General features: G+C 35.9%; 1 protein-coding gene across 1 annotated transcript; it reads right to left on the bottom strand.

Moving 5' to 3' along the window:
- Positions 1-8,176: 8,176 nt before the first annotated feature.
- On the bottom strand, positions 8,177-20,847 carry LOC129217214 (uncharacterized; the record flags this gene model as incomplete). The annotated part of the gene is given in 3 exon segments (XM_054851485.1): positions 8,177-9,627; positions 11,012-11,377; positions 20,722-20,847. Coding segments are annotated over 3 exon segments (1,301 nt in total), but the record flags the coding sequence as incomplete, so codon positions are not given.
- Between the last annotated feature and the right edge of the window lie 1,273 nt (positions 20,848-22,120).

Below are 22,120 nucleotides of genomic sequence, written 5' to 3'. Positions count from 1 at the left end.
ATGTACAAATGCCGCTTCTTGGCTAGCAAACAACTGAAGATAATATAATGGAATCATTGAGTGAATATAATGCTTTAAATTAAGGTTGTTCATACAAATTCATAGTCCTTGGACGTTATAAAGAGTAAATGAAAGGGTTACTTTCCGGTGGTTCCAGTCCGTGGTATGAAGAATACTGTTGAGGTTGACCTTTCCCGAACTAAAGTAGAAGGGCCGGTTATGCTCCAGCGACCTATGGATTATGCGCAAACCGCGGCTTGTAGGAAATACCTCGAAACAGTCCACTCGAATACTGCCTGGGCTATGAACGAACTGAAGACGACCACACACAGCGCAACTCGCGCTTTTATCCAATTCACAGCGTATGACGTTGAATCTCCTAATTTGCATTTCGGGGCGGAGACTCTCCAGGTAGTAAAAATTTACTCGTATCCGTACGTTAAAAATGTTGGCTCTAATTGAAAGAATGAAGTTTTATGAGTTTGATATTTATTTGAAACTTCCAACTTATATACAGTAGGAGCTATAATCTTGTTAAGTAAATTTTAAATGCAATCCTTATACGCGTGATTGGTAGCGATTTCATAGTCGGAAGATAAGGAGAAAAAGCTCATTGATTTAAAATTTTTACCTGCTGTCAGTTCATATTTGTTAACAAATGTGTGTTCTGACCCGCGAAATTCATCTTAATATGAGCTCGGCTCTCTGGGACATGTTTTGTTTTGTTTTTTTAATATTTAATTTAATATTAGTTTTCGTTATTGATTTGGGTTTCTGTTATTCTTCATTTTTGTTTCTCTCGGCATCCTTCAAAAAAAGTGAGACTTAATTCTCTATTTACTGTTTGTAAAGGCGTTCCCGGCTCTATATATTCTCGGTCGGAGTAAGTTCGGTGGAATGAGTCAGCGCTGCATTTATGCTGAAATAAAATGTGAAAAAATATTTCTAACCTATCCAGTAGCAGCTTTACACTCTTGCTCCTGTATCCTACATCTACCCAGTAAGCTAGAAATAATTTCTCATTCTTTCTAAGCATTAATGCAGCGCTGGCCCATTCCTTCCAACTCTCCCTCAATTTTAACGGAGATTTCTTTAAAGAGCAAATGATAGTCTTGATTATATTTTTTCCGCAGTTGACACTTTTTGAATAAACTGCCATTATTCTGACGGGAATACCTTCCGTAACAAGTTTTAAACTTGGACAGTTGAACTGGGTAAAATAAAATTTTGAGATCCGTATCTGTATCCGCGGATCTTTACACTAATGATCCGTATCCACGGATCTACTTTTTTAACGATTCGGCACATCACTGCATTGAACCACCGCAAGTGTCAAATGGGAGCTGGCGAGCAAGGGGCACAGCCCCTTTGTGTAGTAAAACTGTTCTAAAAATCTCAAAACAGGTGATAGTGTCAAATATTTTCAGGTTATCACAAAAGTGAGCTCTAATTTTTCCCCTTGCTGGAACATGGAACTGTTGCCAGATTCTGTCTCTACCCTATTATAGAACTCTTTGGATGGAACGAACCAAACCTGGCAGGGTCGTAATGCTGTGATTAAGATCTGCGTAGGCCCCTCACAAGACTGCCAGGTTAGGATTGTCGCATCTATAGACCATCTCTCAACTGAAATATTGTTGGATTGTTGGCCAGTCTTACCTCCGAAACTTTACAATATGGTCCTTGAATTTAAAATGTTGGAAGGAAAGAAAGGCGATTAGAATATTGCACTTGTTCTCCAGGAAAAGGAATTTTGTTCCGCCTTTGTCATGAAGTATCCGACGATTCTACTTCGCTGTTTTTGGAGGAAAGCTTGTGATCACTGCATTTTGCTGTTGTAATATTAAATTCTGTGCACAAACTTATCCACCGATCTTAGTTTCTAGTAAACGCAGGGGGAGGGGGGGGGGGGGCGTGAATTCACATCAGTGTTCAGAGGGGGCGCGTAGCCTGAAAGGTTGGGGCCCCCTGGTCTAATCAGTGGTACCCCTGGTCCTCGCCATAGGCCCACGAAATTTTCTTATTTAAGCGATCAATAGTGCGGTTGAGATTTGTTGGGCTTAGTTTTCTCTAAAGAATGCAAAATGAAAATATATTATCAACTAAAGGCCGTTCATTTGGTTTGTAAGCTTCCTGCTGGCCGGACCAAATCCATTCATGGGACGAATGTGGCCCGCAGGCAATAGGTTGTATAACACTATTGCATGCTATGCTAGAGTGTATATCAATGTATATTGTGTGTCAATCTGTAGAAATAACGAAAATAATTTAACATACATCACTTCCTCTCAGATGAAAATTTGTAAGCTAATTGTTAATATACTACTTCTCTAAATAATAAAGTCAACTGTCAATAAGTCGAGGGAAAACTCGTTCGCTGGTGCATTCTAGTATAGTCGGGGGGCTACAGGGGAAGAAACTGCATTTTGTGATAAAATATTGAAACTTGGCATGTTTGTAGACATTGTATACACAAATATTTTAGGAAGGGGAGGCATTCCAAAATCCCCTCCAAAACCCCCCTAGCGGCCATTTTTGGTCCAAAACCAAAATTTCGATTTTATTTTTTAAAAAATTTATTTTAATTTTTTAAATCATTGGTTGTATCACTCCACAGATGTTAATTATTTTTTTTACCGTTTAAAGCTCCATTAAACGTCTAATTTGAGAAATAATTTCACAAAAAGTTTTTTTTTTGAATAAAATCGATATTTTTAAACTATAAATTCTCAGACGTGAATATTCCACCCTCATAACATAATTACTGCTTTCTGAATTTAAGGATACATTTAATTAGGGTTGTATCAAAGTAGGGTTCCAGTTATCCGAACACTAATTGCCCGAATTGTCCAATTATCCGACCATGATGCACTTCGTTTTTTATGACTGAGCACGCATAATTGAAACTATTTCCAACGGCTATAATAGAATGAGGACTTGAAGGAAAATGGGTGAAATTAATGTCAAGACAACATGTTTCTAATAGAAACAAATTTAAAGATTGAATTTTAAATTTCTCCTTCTTATTACTCTTGTTTCTGTTGTTAATTCTCCGTTACCCGATTGATGACTAATAAGCTTTTACTCATTTTATGAGAAAAAAACAAACCTGAAGTGTATAATAAAATGTCTCCAACTACTTCTTACAAAAAGATTCATCGATGCAATGAAGACACTTTTGAGAGTGAAGTTTTTATAACTTAAAAATCTGAGAAAGAAAGCACCATCCCCCAATGTTCAAATTTTGGAGCACCGTGTTGAAGTTGAGGCTTTTAATGTTAATGTTGAATAGAACACAGCTTTCAACGAACTTTAATATCTTTACTGAAACTTTGAAGGAGTTGATTCTGTGTTTTTTTCGCATTTTATCGCTATACAAAACGATGTACATATACTTTTTAGTAACTATGCCCGATGGTAACCAGTTTTCGTAAAAAAATCTTCTTTAATCCACAAACCTTCCAGACTTACACAAAGGCATCAAAGAAGGAATGTTTGTTGTAAAAAAGACAATGAACGTGTCTTCTGTAATTAAATTGGACCGTGCTTACAAGCGAAACAATGCGGTGGTGAAATGAAACGGGGGTGTAATTGGTCTATCACAGATCCAACTGCTTTAAGAAAATGGAAGTTGGTTGGTCTTAAAGTTACCGATTTAGTTACACATTTTGAAAAAGTTACACCTCGAATCGTTTAAAGAAACGCTGTATATGCGCAATGAAGAAATGTTAAGTTTCCAAAGCCTGTTGTCAAGATAGGTCTTGATGAGTCAGGCCTTGAGGAGAAATAGCTGAACATGGAAATCCATTTTTAGAAAGATAGAAAGAATTGTTCTCATTAGAGACGAATATAACAGTAGACAAAGAATATGTGGAGCAACTCATGAAGATCGGCCAAGTTGGGGAAAAAAAAGTTACATCAAATTCATAGAGAAAAGAATTGTGACTCAAAAGTCACTTCATATTCACGGGTAGAAAAAAAAAAAAAACTTTTTAGTCTTTCATTTTTACAGAAAAACCAGTAAGTCTGTTTAATGAAAAGATTAAAATTCGATGCAGATTCATTTTCAGAGCTTTTCATTATTTGCAATATTGTACATTTAAACCTGGATGAACTTCTCTTCTATGAAAATCAACCTCACCCTCCATCAATTTAAATAAATGGAGTCTTTGAACGGGAAATGAGTCTAGTCATTAACATTCCTGCTCAATAAATTAAGTAATAGTATTCCTACTGATGAAGACTACTCGAGAGAAGACGAAAACGAGTTCAGAAGGGTTGCTGAAGATGAAAACGATGAATGCCAATTTTTTTTAGAATAAGTGCAGAGATACATTGTGATGCTAACGTCTATGATGGTTCTTTCATTGTTCATATGAAACGACCTAGGACCGAAATTTTTTTGTTGGAGTATCTGAAGTCTATTCAGGACACAGATGCAAGACATATAAGAGGAATAGGAGAAAGATATCATTTTGGAGAAAATGGTTTGCTTCCTGAGAACTGAATCAGTTTCCTCCGGAATGCAGATAAGAAGACAAAGTTGTTTTTCATGATTGTACTGCCTATACCATCTTGTTTTGCTCTTAATGGTTTGACAGTGATTTTCATTGAATACAACAGCTGTAGCTCCATCAAATCACGAGAAAGCTGATTGTAGTATCTTCGTACATTTTTTGGATGCTGCAGAAAGAGGATACAGAAGCATGTGAGTAAGAACTGTTGGCCCCCCGCTGTCATTTTAGGCATATCATGAGCCGTAAAAAAAAAGGGAGAAAGAAGATGGAGCTTAAATTTGTAGCTGGAAAACACTTTCGACTAATACTAGTCCAAGATTTTGCTCACAAATTCGGTCAACAAAAAGCAGTTGCTCAAAGAGGGTTCCACTCATTCTCAGGATTTGACACGACCTCTTTTTTTGCAGGTCGGGGAAAAGTGACGATGTGGAAAAGATGGAATCTTGATTAGTACATTTTTATACTTATCCCAACCTAAAAAAAAAAAGTATACCTGATTAAAAATTTCAAATATCTGAGAGAATCTTTGCTACTCGTTTTCATGTAACTTCCGTCCGTAAATGAAGCTAGAAAATTTTTTCTACCAGCAAACAAAGATGAATGATGAAGTTATCACCCGCAGCTGAAGCCCTTTGGCAACATTTAATGCTTATCAAGGTAGATATCAATGGGGCAGTATGCTTAAAAATTAAGCCTGAACTTAAATTCATGATTGGGGTTTACAGTAATTGATGAGAAGCACGTTCTTGTTTGTTTGAGTTTGCCCGCAGTTTCAAGTGCTTAAAGTGAATTTATGCCATGCAAGTGTAAAAAACAACTGCTCTCAAATAACTTGTGGGTGCTTCAAAAATAAACTTATCTGCACATCGATGTGTAAATACTGCAATGGAAAATGCTATGTATCTGTGTAAATTACTAGTAAATTCAAATGTTTTAAATTACCTTCTGTATAATCATTGTACGTATCACTTACTTAGATCTTTTTGTAGTTTTAATTGTAGTTTTTGTAATAGTGAGTTATATTTTAATAAATAATAATTTTATTAATAATAACAATATTGTTAGATTTATTAGCATAGCATTCAACTTAATATTGCAGTAATTAATGTTAGTCCTTTTACATCGTTTAAGACATAGAACAAATGTTTCAAATCGTCTAATAATAAGGAAAGAAAAAACTTATAAGTTTTGGAGTTCTATGAACAAAATATCCGTGCCTCCACTCCCCTCATTTTGCTAGTGCAAATAGGATTTATAAAACAGCAGAATGTGAGTGAAACTTCCAAAAAAATTGCGAAAAAAGTGTTTGAAGTTCTCTTTTTTTTTTTGCCGATGATGAAAATTTATTTCGTTTTAACTAATCAAGGTATTTTATTCATTATTAAATAACAATTCAAATGTTTGTTTCAAGTTTTGAAAAATTACTAGCTTTGTTTATGATTTTTTATTTCTAGTTTTATTCTTAGTTTTTTAATCAGTTTTTATCAGTAAATTTTAAAACATATGTTTGGATTTTCTAATGTTTCGGATTTCCGGGGTAAGGATTACTGGGTTCTACTATAAATGAAATGATTTTTTTTTAACATAGTGCTTTAAAATGCATTAAAAAAAACATTTTTCAAGCAACCCCTCCAGAAATGTTAAAGACTTTAGTTAGTTAAAATTTCGTTTAAAAAATCAAAGTTTTTGAAATTATTATGAAAATTAGGAGGTTAAGACATATTTTGATGGCTTTTCACCCTTTAGTAAGCACACTAGAACTCACAAAAGAAGATACAGCGGATGTTTTACTAAAATTAAAAAGTAAATGTTGTTTTGTATTTTTGACCAAATATGGCCGCCAGGGTTTTTTTTGGGGGGGGGGGTAATTTTGAAATGTCTCCCCTTCTAAAAATGTTTGTAAGGACATTGTCTACATGCATGCCAAGTTTCATGCTTTTATCACAAAATGCAGTTTCCGGCTATATTTTCTACCATAGCCCCTCTACTAAGTAGGCGATGGATGCTCCCGCTTAACTCCTGCGTCATAACTGAATCTATTATTTCAGAAAGAGAGTGATTTTTACGGTAATCCATTGAACTTACGCCCTTTCTGAAGTAATCGATTCAACTTTCAGTGTACCAGCTGACCATTTTTCCACCGGGGTTCAGCCAGCTGACTTGTGCATTTATTTATAGTTGCATATAAGCTGTCATCAGGCAAATTCTTAGCTGAGAGGAAATCATTGATCTCTCACCAATTATTGTTCGAGCGCAGATGATTAACCAAATTTGTACCTGACTCCCGGACAATAAGCAATCCACGCACTTCAAAAGGAGACAAAGCCAGACATCCTCAACTTGGGCTCGCATTTAAATGTGCAAAAAAGTCTTAGTGTCCTTTACATAACTTGCTTCACTTGTCTGTTGTCATTTTAGTTATTCTTACATTTTAAAAACTGCTGCTTTTACAACAAAATGCTATGATCCGAATATACCTCCTGCAGGGTTGCCAACCGTGGAGAAACAATTTGAGGCGCATCTGTGGTGATTTTGAAGAGCAATTTGCAATTTTGCGGAGCAGCTTAGTGTTTTGCATAAAATGCAATAAAAAAACTAAAACCACTTTCACTTATGGAAAATTGTTTTTGAGCTTTGATAATCATTTTAAGCACCAGCATAAAAACAAAAATCAGCTTTAGAAACTATGTTATGCTTGAAAACGCTCGGCCAAGAAATGCGGGGCAAAATAACTTTTTTACGGAGTTGCGGAGTTTCGCTATTTTTGAGGAGTAACTCCGGAAGATGCGGAGCAGTTGGCAACCCTGCCTTCTGCCGAAAACAGCGAAATAGAATCTCCACGTGACGAGGTAAGAGTCAAGTGCCTTCTCTCGTAGAAAACGGATAATACCCCATTTCCATTCTGTCGACTGCTAGCACACTTAATGAATCAGGCAAACGACTTTTCCTTGATATTGCTATATTTTTTATAAATGTCAACTGCTTTTTTTTAACGCACGACTACGGCATTTGAATTGAGTTATAATGTTACTATTTCAATAGAAATAAATAAATAGGAGTAACATATCAAATGACTGGTTTTTACTCTATAAGACGATGAAATAAAACAGCACCTACCTTGTTTTCATTTTAGTGTTTTTTTGCCGTAGTCGGGTTTCAGTTCTTTAAGCTTTTTTTTATGGCACGAACACGTTACTTTTCACTACAAAAAACTGAAATAAGAGATAAACAGAAAGACTAGAGGTTAATTCAACAATTTATTTAAAGAAATCTCAAATTTTGAAAACGACTGTAATGTATAAAAAGAAATGTATATATATGTATGAATATATGTATAACATAACCATACATAAACATACAACATTTGTTTCATATGACCGTTAGTAATGTTAGCTTTGAGGAGCTAAAGGGGAAAACAGCATCATATACATGAGCTTAGAATTATTTTCCCTGCCATTAAACGTTGCATTATATATTTTTTAATTTCAGCTAACAGTTTTAAGATAGGAAATTCGTTATATTCTTCCGGAATAACGTAACTGATAGCAGCGATTAGAATAAATTAATACATGACAGTGGATTTGACCTGTAAAATGCCACACACACACATACACACACATATATATATATATATATATATGTATATTTGGTAGGTTTGCTCTTTCTATAACAATAACAGTACTTCAGTCAAACATTTGTGACGCCTTTAGAGTGGTAACGTCAAACTATGAACACTACACAAGATGATGTTGACAAAATATATATCTGATATACACAAATGAATCTGTCCTTGATTCCTTGACGTGCAGGAAATGAACAACTCTGTCTGAGCACATTCCAATCAAGATTGGGACATGACTTTTTAAGACACATACGTTTTGTGAAAATTTAAATATCAGACAAAATACACTATGAACAATGACAAACTATCAAACTAGAACGAAATTATAAAGAGTAAAAAGTTGAGATGCCTGAGTTACGCGTGTTGGCTTTCATCACTTTCGGTTTCTGAAAGCGAAAAATAATTGTCCTTTGTCTAAAGCATTATATCCTCCATTTGTATTCATAGCGTCCTAAACTGGACAAGGAAGACTTAATACGTTTAAAAATGGTAAGGTAGATGTAGGGACTTTGCACTACTAAATCCATCATGAAAATGTTCAGTGAATCTGGTTGGCTGTTGATAATATTTGCCACAGAAATCATGAGATCTCATGATTTCAGTAACCATTAACATCTATTTTGGATGACACACGTCATTTTTGACTAGCTTTTCCGCAGACTTCTTTTCGTGGCGAAAGTCAACGTTTGCCGATGACATCAGGAGCAGACAATGTTGACGCTACACTGTGGGCTCTTGAAGAATCCTTGTCACTAGCTTCGACAGTGGCCTGGGCTTTCAAAGCGTCTGCCTCAGGATTATTACGAGACGAGTAGTTTCGCAGTGTTCCAGGACGATATCCTCTCTGATAAGAATTGTCCTCATATGCGTTACGAAATGTCGCTAAAGGTAAACTTTTATCTCCAGCTGCTCCTTTAGCAGCTAACGGGCCTCTTGGACCATCAGGAGTCACCCGAGCCATTCCAAATTTAGGGAGTCCAATATCACCGGGTGATCTAGAAAAAGCTGATCGTGGTGCTCCAGCTTCAAGAGGACCCCGTAGGAAACTAGCCTTGAGATCTGTAGACGATGCTGGTGGCTCTTTTTCAATTAGGGGCTTGACTGGTATTTCGGGCTTTTCATTCGGTTTATAAACGGGATAGCCACCAATTGGTTTAGCAGAACCAGGTCGACTATCAGTTGTGCCATAGCGTCCGTAACTACCCCCGCCTTTGCTATCAATAGTGGATCTTCCCGACTCCAGCTGCTGCATTCTTTCCATCGAAGGCTCATTCTTTGCTGGGTTGGCTACAACTTTGCCTCCCACAATGCGATATGTTGGGGGTGGTGGAGAGAGGTCTCGTCGTTCTTTCATATGCAAGGGCACTGGAGGAGGTGCTGGAGGCACGATGACGTCACTTTGTAAACTTTCGAAACTTTCACTAATGTATGGATACTGCTGCTGCTGGAGGCCTGTTCCTCTAGGTTTTTTTGGAATGGTCTCCCCACCTGTAGGAAAAATTGAAGTCTCTTAATATTACCATGACATTTACTTCATAAACAATATTTCAAACGATGAACAAAATGATGTAGTTCGCAAAAACTGTTCAAGCAAAGTTGATTATTTAACAAAACGCTTCATATTTGGACTTAGTTTCAAGTTTTTATAATTAATTCAATTACAGTGAAACCTGTGTAAGTTGACCACCTGCGTGCAGTACTTTAGTGGTCAACTTAAACAGGTGGTCATTGGTCAACTTACAGAGGTTGATTTATATGATAAGGGCTAATTCCATGCCTGAAAAAAGTGGTCAACTTAGGCAGGTGGTCAACTTACGAGGGTGGTCAACTTTACAGGTTTTACTGTAATAATAAGAATCTTTAAATCAGTAGTTGTAAATACTGTATACAAAATAGTGAAAAATACAACAAAATATAAGATTATTTTCGCACAAATACCTATTTTTTGATTCAAATACAGCAGTTATAGTTCTGAATTTATGCACTTTAAGAGTACTATAGCTAGAATTGATGAAATTAAGCAAAAATACACTCACAATTTTTGACTAAAAGTTGATGCAATGGTGTAAAGAGTAAAAATTGGCTTTTAATTGCAGAAAAATAAACTTAAGGAAATAGCTGGAGAAAATAAAATATTCCCTTGAATACCACATACGATATTAATTTGTCTGTAAAATTTGTGCTGATTAATTATTGATGTTTCTCCTATTATTTTGCAATACACACCGTACGACAATATGCGCAGGAAAAGAATATTAAAAAAAAAAAAAAAAACCTATCATCCAGCCCTTGATATTAATTTGAATTTGGACGTCTTGAACTAAAATTATGTTTTTCGCAATCACGAATTGCGATAGGACCATACTCGTCGAGCTTCTTGTTTTTAGAAACGGAATGGATTGGAAATGGAGAAGAAATTCTCACCCGTCATATTATAACAGGTGATTTTCTAGAATAGGTAATACAAGGCACATCCATTACAAAAGAAGCATTAATTGGGATGCGGTAATAAAGAAAAAGACTCGTTACACAAATTAAGACTTATGTGAACCTAAAAAGCTTCCAAAAAATTCAGCTCCCCAGCAGTGGAAGGTTTACATATAATCTTAACTTAGGAAATTTTAAGTTTGTAAGCTCTGTCCCAACAATGTTTCGTCACTAACGACCTGGAAATTGAAAGTAACGAACCTGTTTTTCGCATAATTTTAAGTCTTTCAATCTAAACTTTAAAGTCCGTCTTGTCTGCCCAATAAAGCCAATGTGACAGCGACAGTTCATGCAATAGTCCCCACTGATCAAATGACTGATCGGGACTATTTTTTGTTGTGGCGAGTCTCATTCACAGTATCTAAAGCTTGGCATAAAGACTCACCATTAGGCTTGAATCTACTTAGATCGACTTCAGGGACGTAGCAGCCATCAGAAGATTCTTCATCATCAGCATCATCCCTAAATCCTTGCCTTCCTGTTGCAATTTGGTCAAAGCCCGCCTGTTGCGCGGGTACAGTCCTTTTAGGGTCGACTGCAGGGCTGGAATGTGCTCGTAAATTTCGTTCTGCTTCCACCGAAGCTTCTTTAGACCGACGTTCTTTGTACTCTCGCTCACGCACTTGCCGCTCTTTAATTTTGTTGTAGCAAGAAATGGATATAGAGGCACACATGGCGATCACTAGAGCGAAGAAAACCACTAGAATGATGATCATATGCTCTGACGTCAACATGATACTAGCTCCCAAAGCTAAAATGAAAAGTTAAATATATGATTAGAAGTTTTGGAAAATAATTTGCATTGTGACTGCAAAAAATTGCAATAAATGCCAATAGACAGTGCAAGAAATTAAAAAAAAATATTACTAGAAAGGCACAATGGCACGCAGGCATTAATGAAAAACAAAAGTATACTCTACACATTTTTCATAAATTAACATGATCTAGCGAGTTAAATTTTATTTTCAAAACATTTAACTAATCTTACACGAACTACTGAGTTTCATTTCGTAGTAATTCACTGGGTTTTAGTGGTCCTGGAACAGCGGACCATCAATGAGCCATCGGCTAGATATAACAATCTACGTGAATACACAAAATTTAACCAAAGACTGAGGTATCGGAATCGTTTAAACTAACCAAGATAATTTTGTCACTTTCATCCCACCACAAGCATCTGCGCAGGCGCGTCATCTATGAAAACACAGGAAAACTGCTCCATTTGCTGTACACGCGGAATGAGTAGCTCGTTGTATCATGCAATAGGAAAGGGGTAACATTTTTGTCATCCTACTAACATATAAGAGTAGTTTTTCGGTATGTACGAGGAGAAAACCCTATCATCGGAACAAGTGACCATTAAGGTTTTTCTGGCTTCTGAGAGACAGGATGAAAAACCTATCAACGAAATAAAAGTCTGAGTAATTTTTTTCATCTAGAATCTAGATGAAATCACGAAAAATTCAGCATCCAGCTTTGAAGAAAGACGGATATAAGTTATTTTTTGTCCATGCGCATTAAATTCGAGAAGTGTTGAGACGGTAAAATAGCCTAAAAGTACTTTTGGACATCTACATCAAAAAAACAAGCCTGAAACACGCCTTTGAAAAAATTACCAGTATATAGTTGGGGGTCAATGCTTGTGTGAATAATTTTCTGCAAAATGGAAAATCTACCAGTCACAGGCTTTTTATAACTGAACTTCCCTCAATGTTGTGAGAAATTTATCGTCCCAGTGGGTGCCATGAGTAATTTGTTTCCATCAGGGAGACTCGAAGGTTATTCTATTGAATATTCTCGTATTAGCTTCTTTGATAGCGACATACGGTACAGCACAATATTTTATATGAAAATTTAAACATAAATGTATGTTTGCTGTATGTAAATTGAAAACTAGAAGGCAAAGTCTGGCTTAATATCTGAAACGTTTATCCACAAATCTAATTCCTTATTCAATCGACCTCCATGCTTTCCTTTCTTCCGCAAAAGTAACAGAAAGATTCACTGTGACTTTACTGTACAGCTAAAAAGAATTTATCACGTACAACACTACCATCCCCGTCAACTTCAAACTGATCATTATCATCCACTGCGCGGCAGTCCAGGGTGGACCAAGGCCTTCTGTACCAGTTGTTTCCAGCCTTCTCTATTCGTAGCTAAGCTCTTCTAGTTCTTAGACTTGGCGCAGTATAGCCCTCAAGGGCTCTTGCGCCATAAAAATCAAACCAACCAACCAACTAGTTCTTAGACTTTTAAGAACAATATAGGGTAACAAGAAATAACTTGGACAAGCATAATACATTATGATTTTAATTCTAATGAAAATATTACGACCAAACTTCAAAATTAATATGAATACATTATTTCGTCTATTTACTATATTTACAAATATTCAAAGTGGCTACCTTTAGCCTTAATAAAGAGCGTTAAACGTGTCACAAATAGGGTTTCCAATCCCTCACTGGATTCAGTCCCGCGGGATTTCGAGATTGTAAGGAGCCAATACCGTGGGATCCTGGGATCCCGAGGGGTTGACTTTATTCTAAAAATTCAATTTTAATGTCAAATAGAAAAAGTTTTGCCATTTAGGAAAGACTGCTTAGATTACTTGAGTTAGCAATCTTCTTCTAGTCTAGCAGAAGTGCTGTGGCTCCACTGTAGTTGGTTTTACTGAAATTAAAAAATTGCGGGCATTTAGAAAAAGATCCCCATTAACTTCATCACCTTCTGAACTAGATTTTTCTTTTCTTGAGCTTGGTTTTTTCTTAAGAACTGCAAATTTCGAAAAAAAACAAAACAATGTCCATGTGTTTTGCTGTTTCCAATTCAACTTGTATTGATAATACCTTTGTGGTTTCATTAACGTTGGTCATTGTCAGGGGTGCCCACATAGGGGGAAGTCTCGTGGCGCAGACTGCGCCATTGAAATTTTTAGGGTGTGTGTGTTTTGAGAGATATTTTTCTCATTAAACAGGGGTCTCTTCCTTTTTTTGAGAGGTGGGGGGGGGGGGGTCTTTGCGATATTTAGGGAGGGGATGTTCCGTTGCTCTTTAGGAGGTAGACACCCCTGTCATTGTATCAGTGAATTTCATTCATTACATCAAGCGGTAAATATTGCTTGATTTCACCGTTTCACCAAGTCGCAGTCTCGTTAATTTTTTTTGGACAACTTCACTAATTTTACCTCTTACCTTAAAAAGACGTTCAAAAACATGAGCAGCATAACTTACTCCACTATCGTTCGAGTCATCCTGTAATGCATACAAGTTTCTGTCGCCCCTTTCAAAATCGTGAGGAATAATCAGGTTTTTCATTGCTTTCCTCTTTGGAGTTCACCTTTTGTAACTTAAAAGTTTTGAATGTACTCCTTCCAACATTGCATTCAGGCTACTCCGGCGGGTTCTGGAATCAGTAATACGCTTTCTCTATTTTTCTAAATCGTAATTTATTGGATTTTAAATTTTAGTGATGGTTTTCGAAAATGCTTATAAATTTTAAGCATATTCTCAATTTCTGAACGTATGAACACTGAAACTTTGAATGAGAATACCATTATCAATTCATTCTGCAGAAAAAATATTTGTTTGTGTTCTTAAATGGTAAATCCACCGTTAAATGGTAAATCATCCGTTGATCATATGAGGCAGAGTTTTTCTTGCCCTTCTTGCAGATATACGAGGAAGGTGATTCAAGCATCAGATGAGGCCAGGGACGGATTTATAGTCCATTCTAGGGGGTGGCGGTTTAAAACCGTAAGAGCCAGCCCCCAGACCCGTCACGTGGGGAGGAGGTCAGAGAGTCAATTGCTCCCCCTAAATCCTAAGGCTTTGAAAAATTAATGTTTTTGCACATAAGCGAGCGTGGTTTTTGCTATGCAAAATACGATACTTCTAGAATTTTTTATTCCTTTTTATCAAGTGAAAATTTTGTTTCGGACATGGGGCTCATAGGAGTGAGTCCCATACTCTGGTTTGAGGCCGAAAATAAGTGAAAACATTGTAAAAACAAGTCCCAAGGAAAAAAAAAGATCGTTTTTTACGATTTTTTAAAAATATTTTAGGGGGGAAATGTTGTACTCTAATCATATATTCAAATAGGTAAATCATTTCTGCATAGCGATACAATCTCGAAAGGCCAAGGCCACTCTGACGTCATACTTATCCTTCCCACTATTCCCTTCTTCCCCCTTCAACAGTTGTTCTTTGTTCTCTAGATATAGTGTTTGTGTATCTATTTTGTGCTGTATGGAATATATTTTATAATATGTGTACATTTAGTTTTAGTCATTCCTAATTAAATCTTTACGTGTTGTTCGTCTACTCGTCTATTGACTGTTCTTCATGCATTCAGAAAACTCAACTAGTATTACACCGCTACCTATCGAGATAAGAAAAGGTAAGCCAACCTTTCCTTACAACATTGATTATGAGACTGATATTCTCTAACAGTGTATATGTTGAAGTTCTGAACAAAGTTAGGACTGTATATATAATTTTCTATTGAACTATGTTTTAAAAGAAAAAAACTAAATATGGCTCAAGCAAATTTTAAAGATTCCCACTCAAATAACGAAACTGAATTCCGACAACTATGCCACTTGGAAATTCAAGATTCGAATGCTCTTAATGCGTGTCGGGCTGGATGATCTTCTTGATACGCCCCCGCCCGCTGAACCTAATGCTGAATTTTTAAAGAAACATAAACAAGCTCGAGCTATAATTAATTTATGCATAGACGACTCACAAATTATTCACGTAAAAGATGAAACAACAACTGCCGGCACATGGTAAAAACTAAAAACGATACACGAACGATCCAATTTAAGCAGTAAACTATATCTGTTGCGAAAATTATATTCTATAAAGATGCCTGAACATGCTGATATGATCGAACACATAACTCACATGACAGATTTAGTCGAAAGACTAAAAGCTATCGGTGAAAATATCCCAGATCAACATGTAGCAGCTCTTTTATTAATTTCGATTCCCGAATCTTACAACAATCTCATCACCGCTTTAGAAGCAAGAGATGAAGCATTTATAACATCGGATTTAGTAAAAACGAAACTAACAGATGAATATAATCGAAGATGGAACCAAACGTGGCGAAAAACCTGCTCGACATTGCTTAATCGCTGACTCTACAAAATCTCGTAAACCACACGAAGATTTTTCCGCGGCGCCAGTAGATCAAAACGTCTCAAGGTTAACCGAAAGAAACTTTATTGCGAATCCGATTCATTATTCCGAACAAAAAAACAAATGAAATTGTTCTTTATATAGACTCTGGTTCAAGCTCCCATATGTTTTCTGTTGAGGTGTTATTTTCGGAATTAAATTATAACAAATCCTTAGCTGATATAGTTTTAGCGGATGGAAGAATTTTGAATTCAAAGGCCATTGGAACTGTAAATCTCGATTTAAATGATGAATACGGTCTGCAAAATATCAGTTTGACCAATGTTTATTTTGTTCCAGAATTAAAAAGTAATTTAATATCCGTGAAGAAGATAACAAGCAAGGGATTCTCTGTACTTTTCGAAAAAGAACATTGTTTCGTGAAAAAGAATAATCAGATAATTATGCATGCGCATTCCGATAATGACAGTTTATATAAAATTGTTTTAAATAAGCACTCAGAAAACGCTAATATTGCAGTTGAATGCAAAAATAAAAACTGTATCCGAATATGGCATTCAAGATTAGGTCATAGGAGTTATGACGCAATCAAGCAACTCGTACGCGAAGATCTTGCTGATGGAATTAAATTGGATAATTGTTGTCATAGTAACAATTGTCCAGAATGTATAAAAAATAAAATGCAGCAACTTCCATATCCAAAAGTTTCTAATGCGGGCGCAAGTAAAGCACTGGAACTCATACACAGTGACGTTTGCTCTATGCCCACTCCCAGTATTGGTGGAAAGCATCATTTTGTCACATTTATCGATGATTATACTAGATACACTGTCATATATTTACTTGCTAAAAAGAGTGAAGTTCTTTGTAAATTAAAGGACTATGTAGGCATGACACAAAATAAATTTGGAAGAACTATACAAGCTCTCCGAACTGATAACGGCGGTGAATACATAAATAGTGAAATGGAAGATTTAATATCTAGTAACGGTATCAAACATCAACTCAGCGTTCCGTTTTCACCAGCTCAAAACAGAGTTAGTGAGCGAAAGAACAGAAGTCTTACAGAGATGACTAGATGCCTGCTGTCCCAGTGCAAACTACCAAATCAATTTTGGGGTGAAGCTATTATTACTGCAAATCACATTCAGAACAGACTTCCAACTAGAGCTTGCGAGAAGACGCCGTATGAACTTTGGAGCGGAAGAAGGCCTAATTTAGCTCATATGAAACAATTTGGTTGCACAGCCTATGCTTACGTACATAAGGAAAACAGAAGAAAGTTGGATGAGAAAGCAATCAAAGGAACTTTCGTTGGTTATGATCAACGTTCTAAAGGATACAGAATATACACCGGTGGAAATCGTATAATTGTCAGTAAAAGCGTAAAATTTATCGAAGACTGCTCGGTAACTGATAACGTTGAAATTTCATCTCCTCCACCAGTCGAAGATTCACCCGAAGATGAAGAATATGATGATAAATTTGTGGATGAATCCGAAATGACATCTGAAGAAGAGCGAATACCCGAAGAGAAGCCTAGACGATAAAAAAGAAAAACCAAAGAAACCACCAGATCGCTTAGGATTTCTTGCCGATGAACTTAAAAATGTTCCTGAAAATTTCGAAGATGTAGTTAAAATGAATCCAATTGAAAAAGAAATTTAGTCCAGATATCAAAAAGCCTTCTTATACACCCATGGACACATCTTATCCAAAAGAAGAGGATTCCTCTCTCCCACATGTCGACAACACGCAATACAGGCAAGCAATTGGAGCTTTACTTTATATAGCTACAGTAACCAGACCGGACATTACCTTCACTGTGAACATATTAAGCAGGAAGAATGAATCTCCCAATGAAAAGGATTGGAAAGCAGTTCTAAGAGTCATTGAATATTTGGACTCAACGAAAGACATTTATTTACAAATTGACTCTAGCAGCCCACCAACTCTTACACGTTACACAGATGCTGATTTCGCATCGGACCTTGCCACTAGAAAATCAACAGGGGGTACTGTATTTTTCTTAGGGAACAATCCTATATTTTGGTCCACTAAGAGACAAAATTGTGTTTCAATATCTTCAACCGAGTCTGAACTCATTTTTGCAGCCACTGCTGCTCAAGAGCTGAAATGGATATTAGATCTACTTAAAGATTTTGGCCTAATTCAAAAATTGCCTGTTAAAATGTTTGAGGATAACAAATCAACAATTTCGTTGATTCAACATGGGAAAATGAATACTAGGTTAAAGCATCTTAACGTGAAATATTTCTTTTTGAGGGAAATGGAAGAAAATAAAATAATTAAGATAACATATTGTAACACTAACTGTATGATTGCAGATATTTTTACAAAACCTTTGCCTAAGCCGAAGTTTATTGACTTTAGAAATAAGGTAAATTTAGTTTAAGTTTTGTAATTTGAATATACGATTAAGGGGGGAAATGTTGTACTCTAATCATATATTCAAATAGGTAAATCATTTCTGTATAGCGATACAATCTCGAAAGGCCAAGGCCACTCTGACGTCATACTTATCCTTCCCACAATTCCCTTCTTCCCCCTTCAATAGTTGTTCTTTGTTCTCTAGATATAGTGTTTGTGTATCTGTTTTGTGCTGTATGGAATATATTTTATAATACGTGTACATTTAGTTTTAGTTATTCCTAATTAAATCTTTACGTGTTGTTCGTCTACTCGTCTATTGACTGTTCTTCATGCATTCAGAAAACTCAACTATTACACCGCTGCCTATCGAGATAAGAAAAGGTAAGCCAACCTTTCCTTATAACAGGAATACCCCCATGAGTGTCCCAAGTTGCTCCAAATGTTCATGCTTTTGAACTTGCTTTTTTTTTTTTTTTGCTGTGCAGTGTTATTAAAGTTCAAGAAAAAGGGGAGAGGGGACAAACTTGGGTTAAAATTAAAAAGTAGGAAGCACCGTCCATCCTCGACTATAATACTACTGCCTAAAACTAATTTAAAGAAAATTTACTGAATTTACCCAATTAAAATAGTAGCAATTGCTACTAGTTTCTTCAACTTCATATTGTTGTTTTCAGAAAAAGACGATGACGGAGGCGGTGGCCGCCCCCACCGCCCCTTAGTAAATCTGCCACTGGATGAGGCTTATGAAAATAGTCGTCTTATGAGAGCAAAAGCTAGAAAACGCTTGCATGTGAAAAATTTGTGGAATTGGAAATCCCGCGGGATCAATCCCGCTAAATATCCTGCAGGATCGATCCCGCTAAATATCCCGCGGGATTCGACAACAGGATTTCGGGATTGGAATCTCTAGTCACAAAATTTTCGGTTATGGGCCGCAACCCACTTACTGATATTTTATCTCTTCTTCTTTGCATGAGGATTTCATTAGCGAAGCAAAAGTTTTATGAGGTTTAACACACATCCTTGTCTCGAAAACCTTCTTGCATTGTTGAACGGCATCAACGACTCCAAACTAATGATTTGTGGTGGGATGTGTGCTAGTACAAAAATACCACTTGTTTTTGTAGATCAAGGCATTAAGATTAATGAAGAAACATATTGCAAACTCATTTTGGAAGATATTGTCTTACTTTGGTCGCAAAAGTTCTTTGGAAACAAAAGATGAACCTTCCAACAGTATTCTGCATCTGCACACAGAGCTAAAAGCACTCAAGATTGGTGCAAGACACATTTTCCGAACTTCATTGGATCTCAAGAATGGCCACCTTATTCCCCAGATTCGAACCAAATGGATTGTTCTATTTGGTCTATCGTAGATACAAGGGTGTGTGCTAAACCTCATAAAACTTTGGCATCCATAAAGAAATTCTTATGCAAGGAATGCGATAAAATATCAATAAGTGAGTTACGGCCCTCAGCAGAGCAATTTGTGACACGTTTAAAGCTGTGTATTAAAGCTAAAGGAAGTCACTTTGAAAATTTATAAATATATTAAACGAAATATTTTATTCATATTTATTTTGAAGTTTGGTCGTAATATTTCCATTAGCATTTTAATTAAAATGTATCATGTATGTCTAAGTTATTTCTTTTCCCTCTGTACAATCCATTTCCACAGCATCCACCCAGCGCAGCTTTGGACTTCCACGTTTTCTAGTACAAAATAGTTCGGCCATGAAAACTCTCTTTTGAATACTGCTATTTTCAAGGTGGACTTCAAATTTGATAAATAATATGAACATAAAATTCTTCATCAGTAAAACGACAACAATGTGCATAAAGCACAAATAAAGTAATAAAATAGAGTTAAATAATTTTATTACTTTGTACTTTATGCACGTTGTTGTCGTCATTCCATAGTACAAAGTTTTCGACTGTTTTTTTTTAAATAATTCTTCATGTTTACAAGACAGTATCCGTCGATAGAAGATTCATAAGATATCTGGACGGCAATTTAAGAACTGGATTGTATTTGAAGTTATACTATAAGTAGATTACGCTGAAGTTTCATTGCCTTTAGGGCATACCACAAAAATAAAGTGTTGAACATTGAGCGGGAAAGAAATTGCAGAAAACGTCTTTGCTTACTGTTTTGGCTGGACTTTTCTTTGTGCTTAAGGAATCTATTGCGTTATTAATCAGTTATCTGACAGCCACGTAACTTATTCCAGCCGATGACTAGCTCCTACATAGCTGTTGATATTAGTTGGTTGCGGTTGAGGCTTTCTATGATCATAAAATACAGTGCATAACAACTCCTTTTAAGCATAGTGATTAAAAAAAAGCTTACAATTTGATTTACTATTGAAGAAGTAACCGTTAGATTAAAATGTAACGGTTCTTCAACAAGCAAATCTTCATCACTTTTGTGTCCGAGAAAAATTATATCTATTTTCAGATATAGAGAAATGTAAAAATTAGAAGTGTATAGGGGAACTACACCCAATATACCAAGTATTTTACCGGATATATGACTAATGATGAAAATGAAAGTATTTACCTCTGGCACAAATGCTTGGTTCTTCGTCATATCTGTATTTGCAGTCATATTCTCCGTCACATTTTAGGGCGATGTCTACGCAAGTTTGGTCTCCGCAATTGAATTCTGTCTTTGGATCACACTGTTCTAAATATTGAAAGAAAAGGAGAATTTTCTGTCAAAAGTTGGAAACATTTTTCGACAAAAATCTTTTAAAACAATGCAGGGAAAACTTTTTTATAGTAGGAGATGCCGAGAAAAAGGGATATTTATACCAATAACAGGCGGGGTCCAGTAACAGTCAGTCATGAATTTGGATTTAAATAATAAGAATTTCAGGCGTGTAAAACTGATGTTGCTGTGGTCATGAATACGGTGCAACCATTAATTTTGTCCTTGACTCATCCTATATGTTGATGGGTGTCATCAGATTTTTAGGTGACTGTTACTGGAGGCTCGAACCTTATTTCGTGATTGAGCAAATAAAAATAGTATTAACTAATTCAGAGGATACAGAAGCAGCCAAACGTTAGATGAGATGTAGTTGCATGAGAGAAAAATAGTTTAAAAGTCTAAACACATAAAAAGGCTCAGAACATTGAGATAACCTGAAAGCATAATAAGTACAGTACCAGGAACAATAAGCATGTTTGTTACTGGTACCGTTACCGTATATCCGAATTAAATCATTTGGTTACGAACCATACAAAATCATACAGTTCGGTTATTCGAACTTTGTAATATGATCCGGCAGTGGGTGGAGACATTTTAAAAATGTCATTAAAAAAGAATGAATAGCTTTTTTTTTCTTCTTACAACACGCAGTTAGACACAGCAAACATAACAGCAATTCTTTTCCAAACTCAAAAAGCTCTTATTTTCCAAGAATAAAGTCATTAAGATGTCCACCAACTGTCTGTAAGCATTCGGTAAATATTGTAATAGTGCCTATTGTCTGCTTCAGCAGCTGTACATAAATTTATTAAAATTCTCTCTGAATTCCCATACAATTCAGGAGTTGAAACATCGAATTCAAGAAAAAATTCAATAAATTTGCAAAGGGTACAGGTAATGGTCGATGTTAGCAGTATATTCACCAAGAGAGACGGTATGGTAGAAATCTTACGCACGTTCCTGTCTGGAATAGATTATATGTTCTACTACATGCTTAAAATATTACCAGTAAGGAAGCGCTAAAAGTAGAGTAAATATTTCCCTATTTCACTTGGACCCACTTTCCTCTACTTGTTTTTAATAGTTATAAAATAAAAATTTGACACATTAAAAATATGAATGAACGAAAAATTTTTAGTAGCAAAGCAATTACTATTCAGCAATACATTTCTGGTTTTGCAAGAAGAAGAAAATACGAGGCTGTTGAGTAATCAAGGCGAGAAATTCCTTGTTTATCACTTTCATC

This window comes from Uloborus diversus, chromosome 2, assembly GCF_026930045.1.
Source record: "Uloborus diversus isolate 005 chromosome 2, Udiv.v.3.1, whole genome shotgun sequence".
NCBI classification, from domain to species: domain Eukaryota; kingdom Metazoa; phylum Arthropoda; class Arachnida; order Araneae; family Uloboridae; genus Uloborus; species Uloborus diversus.
Note: the sequence above shows the minus strand (reverse complement) of the source record. Positions and strands in the feature narration are given on the sequence as shown.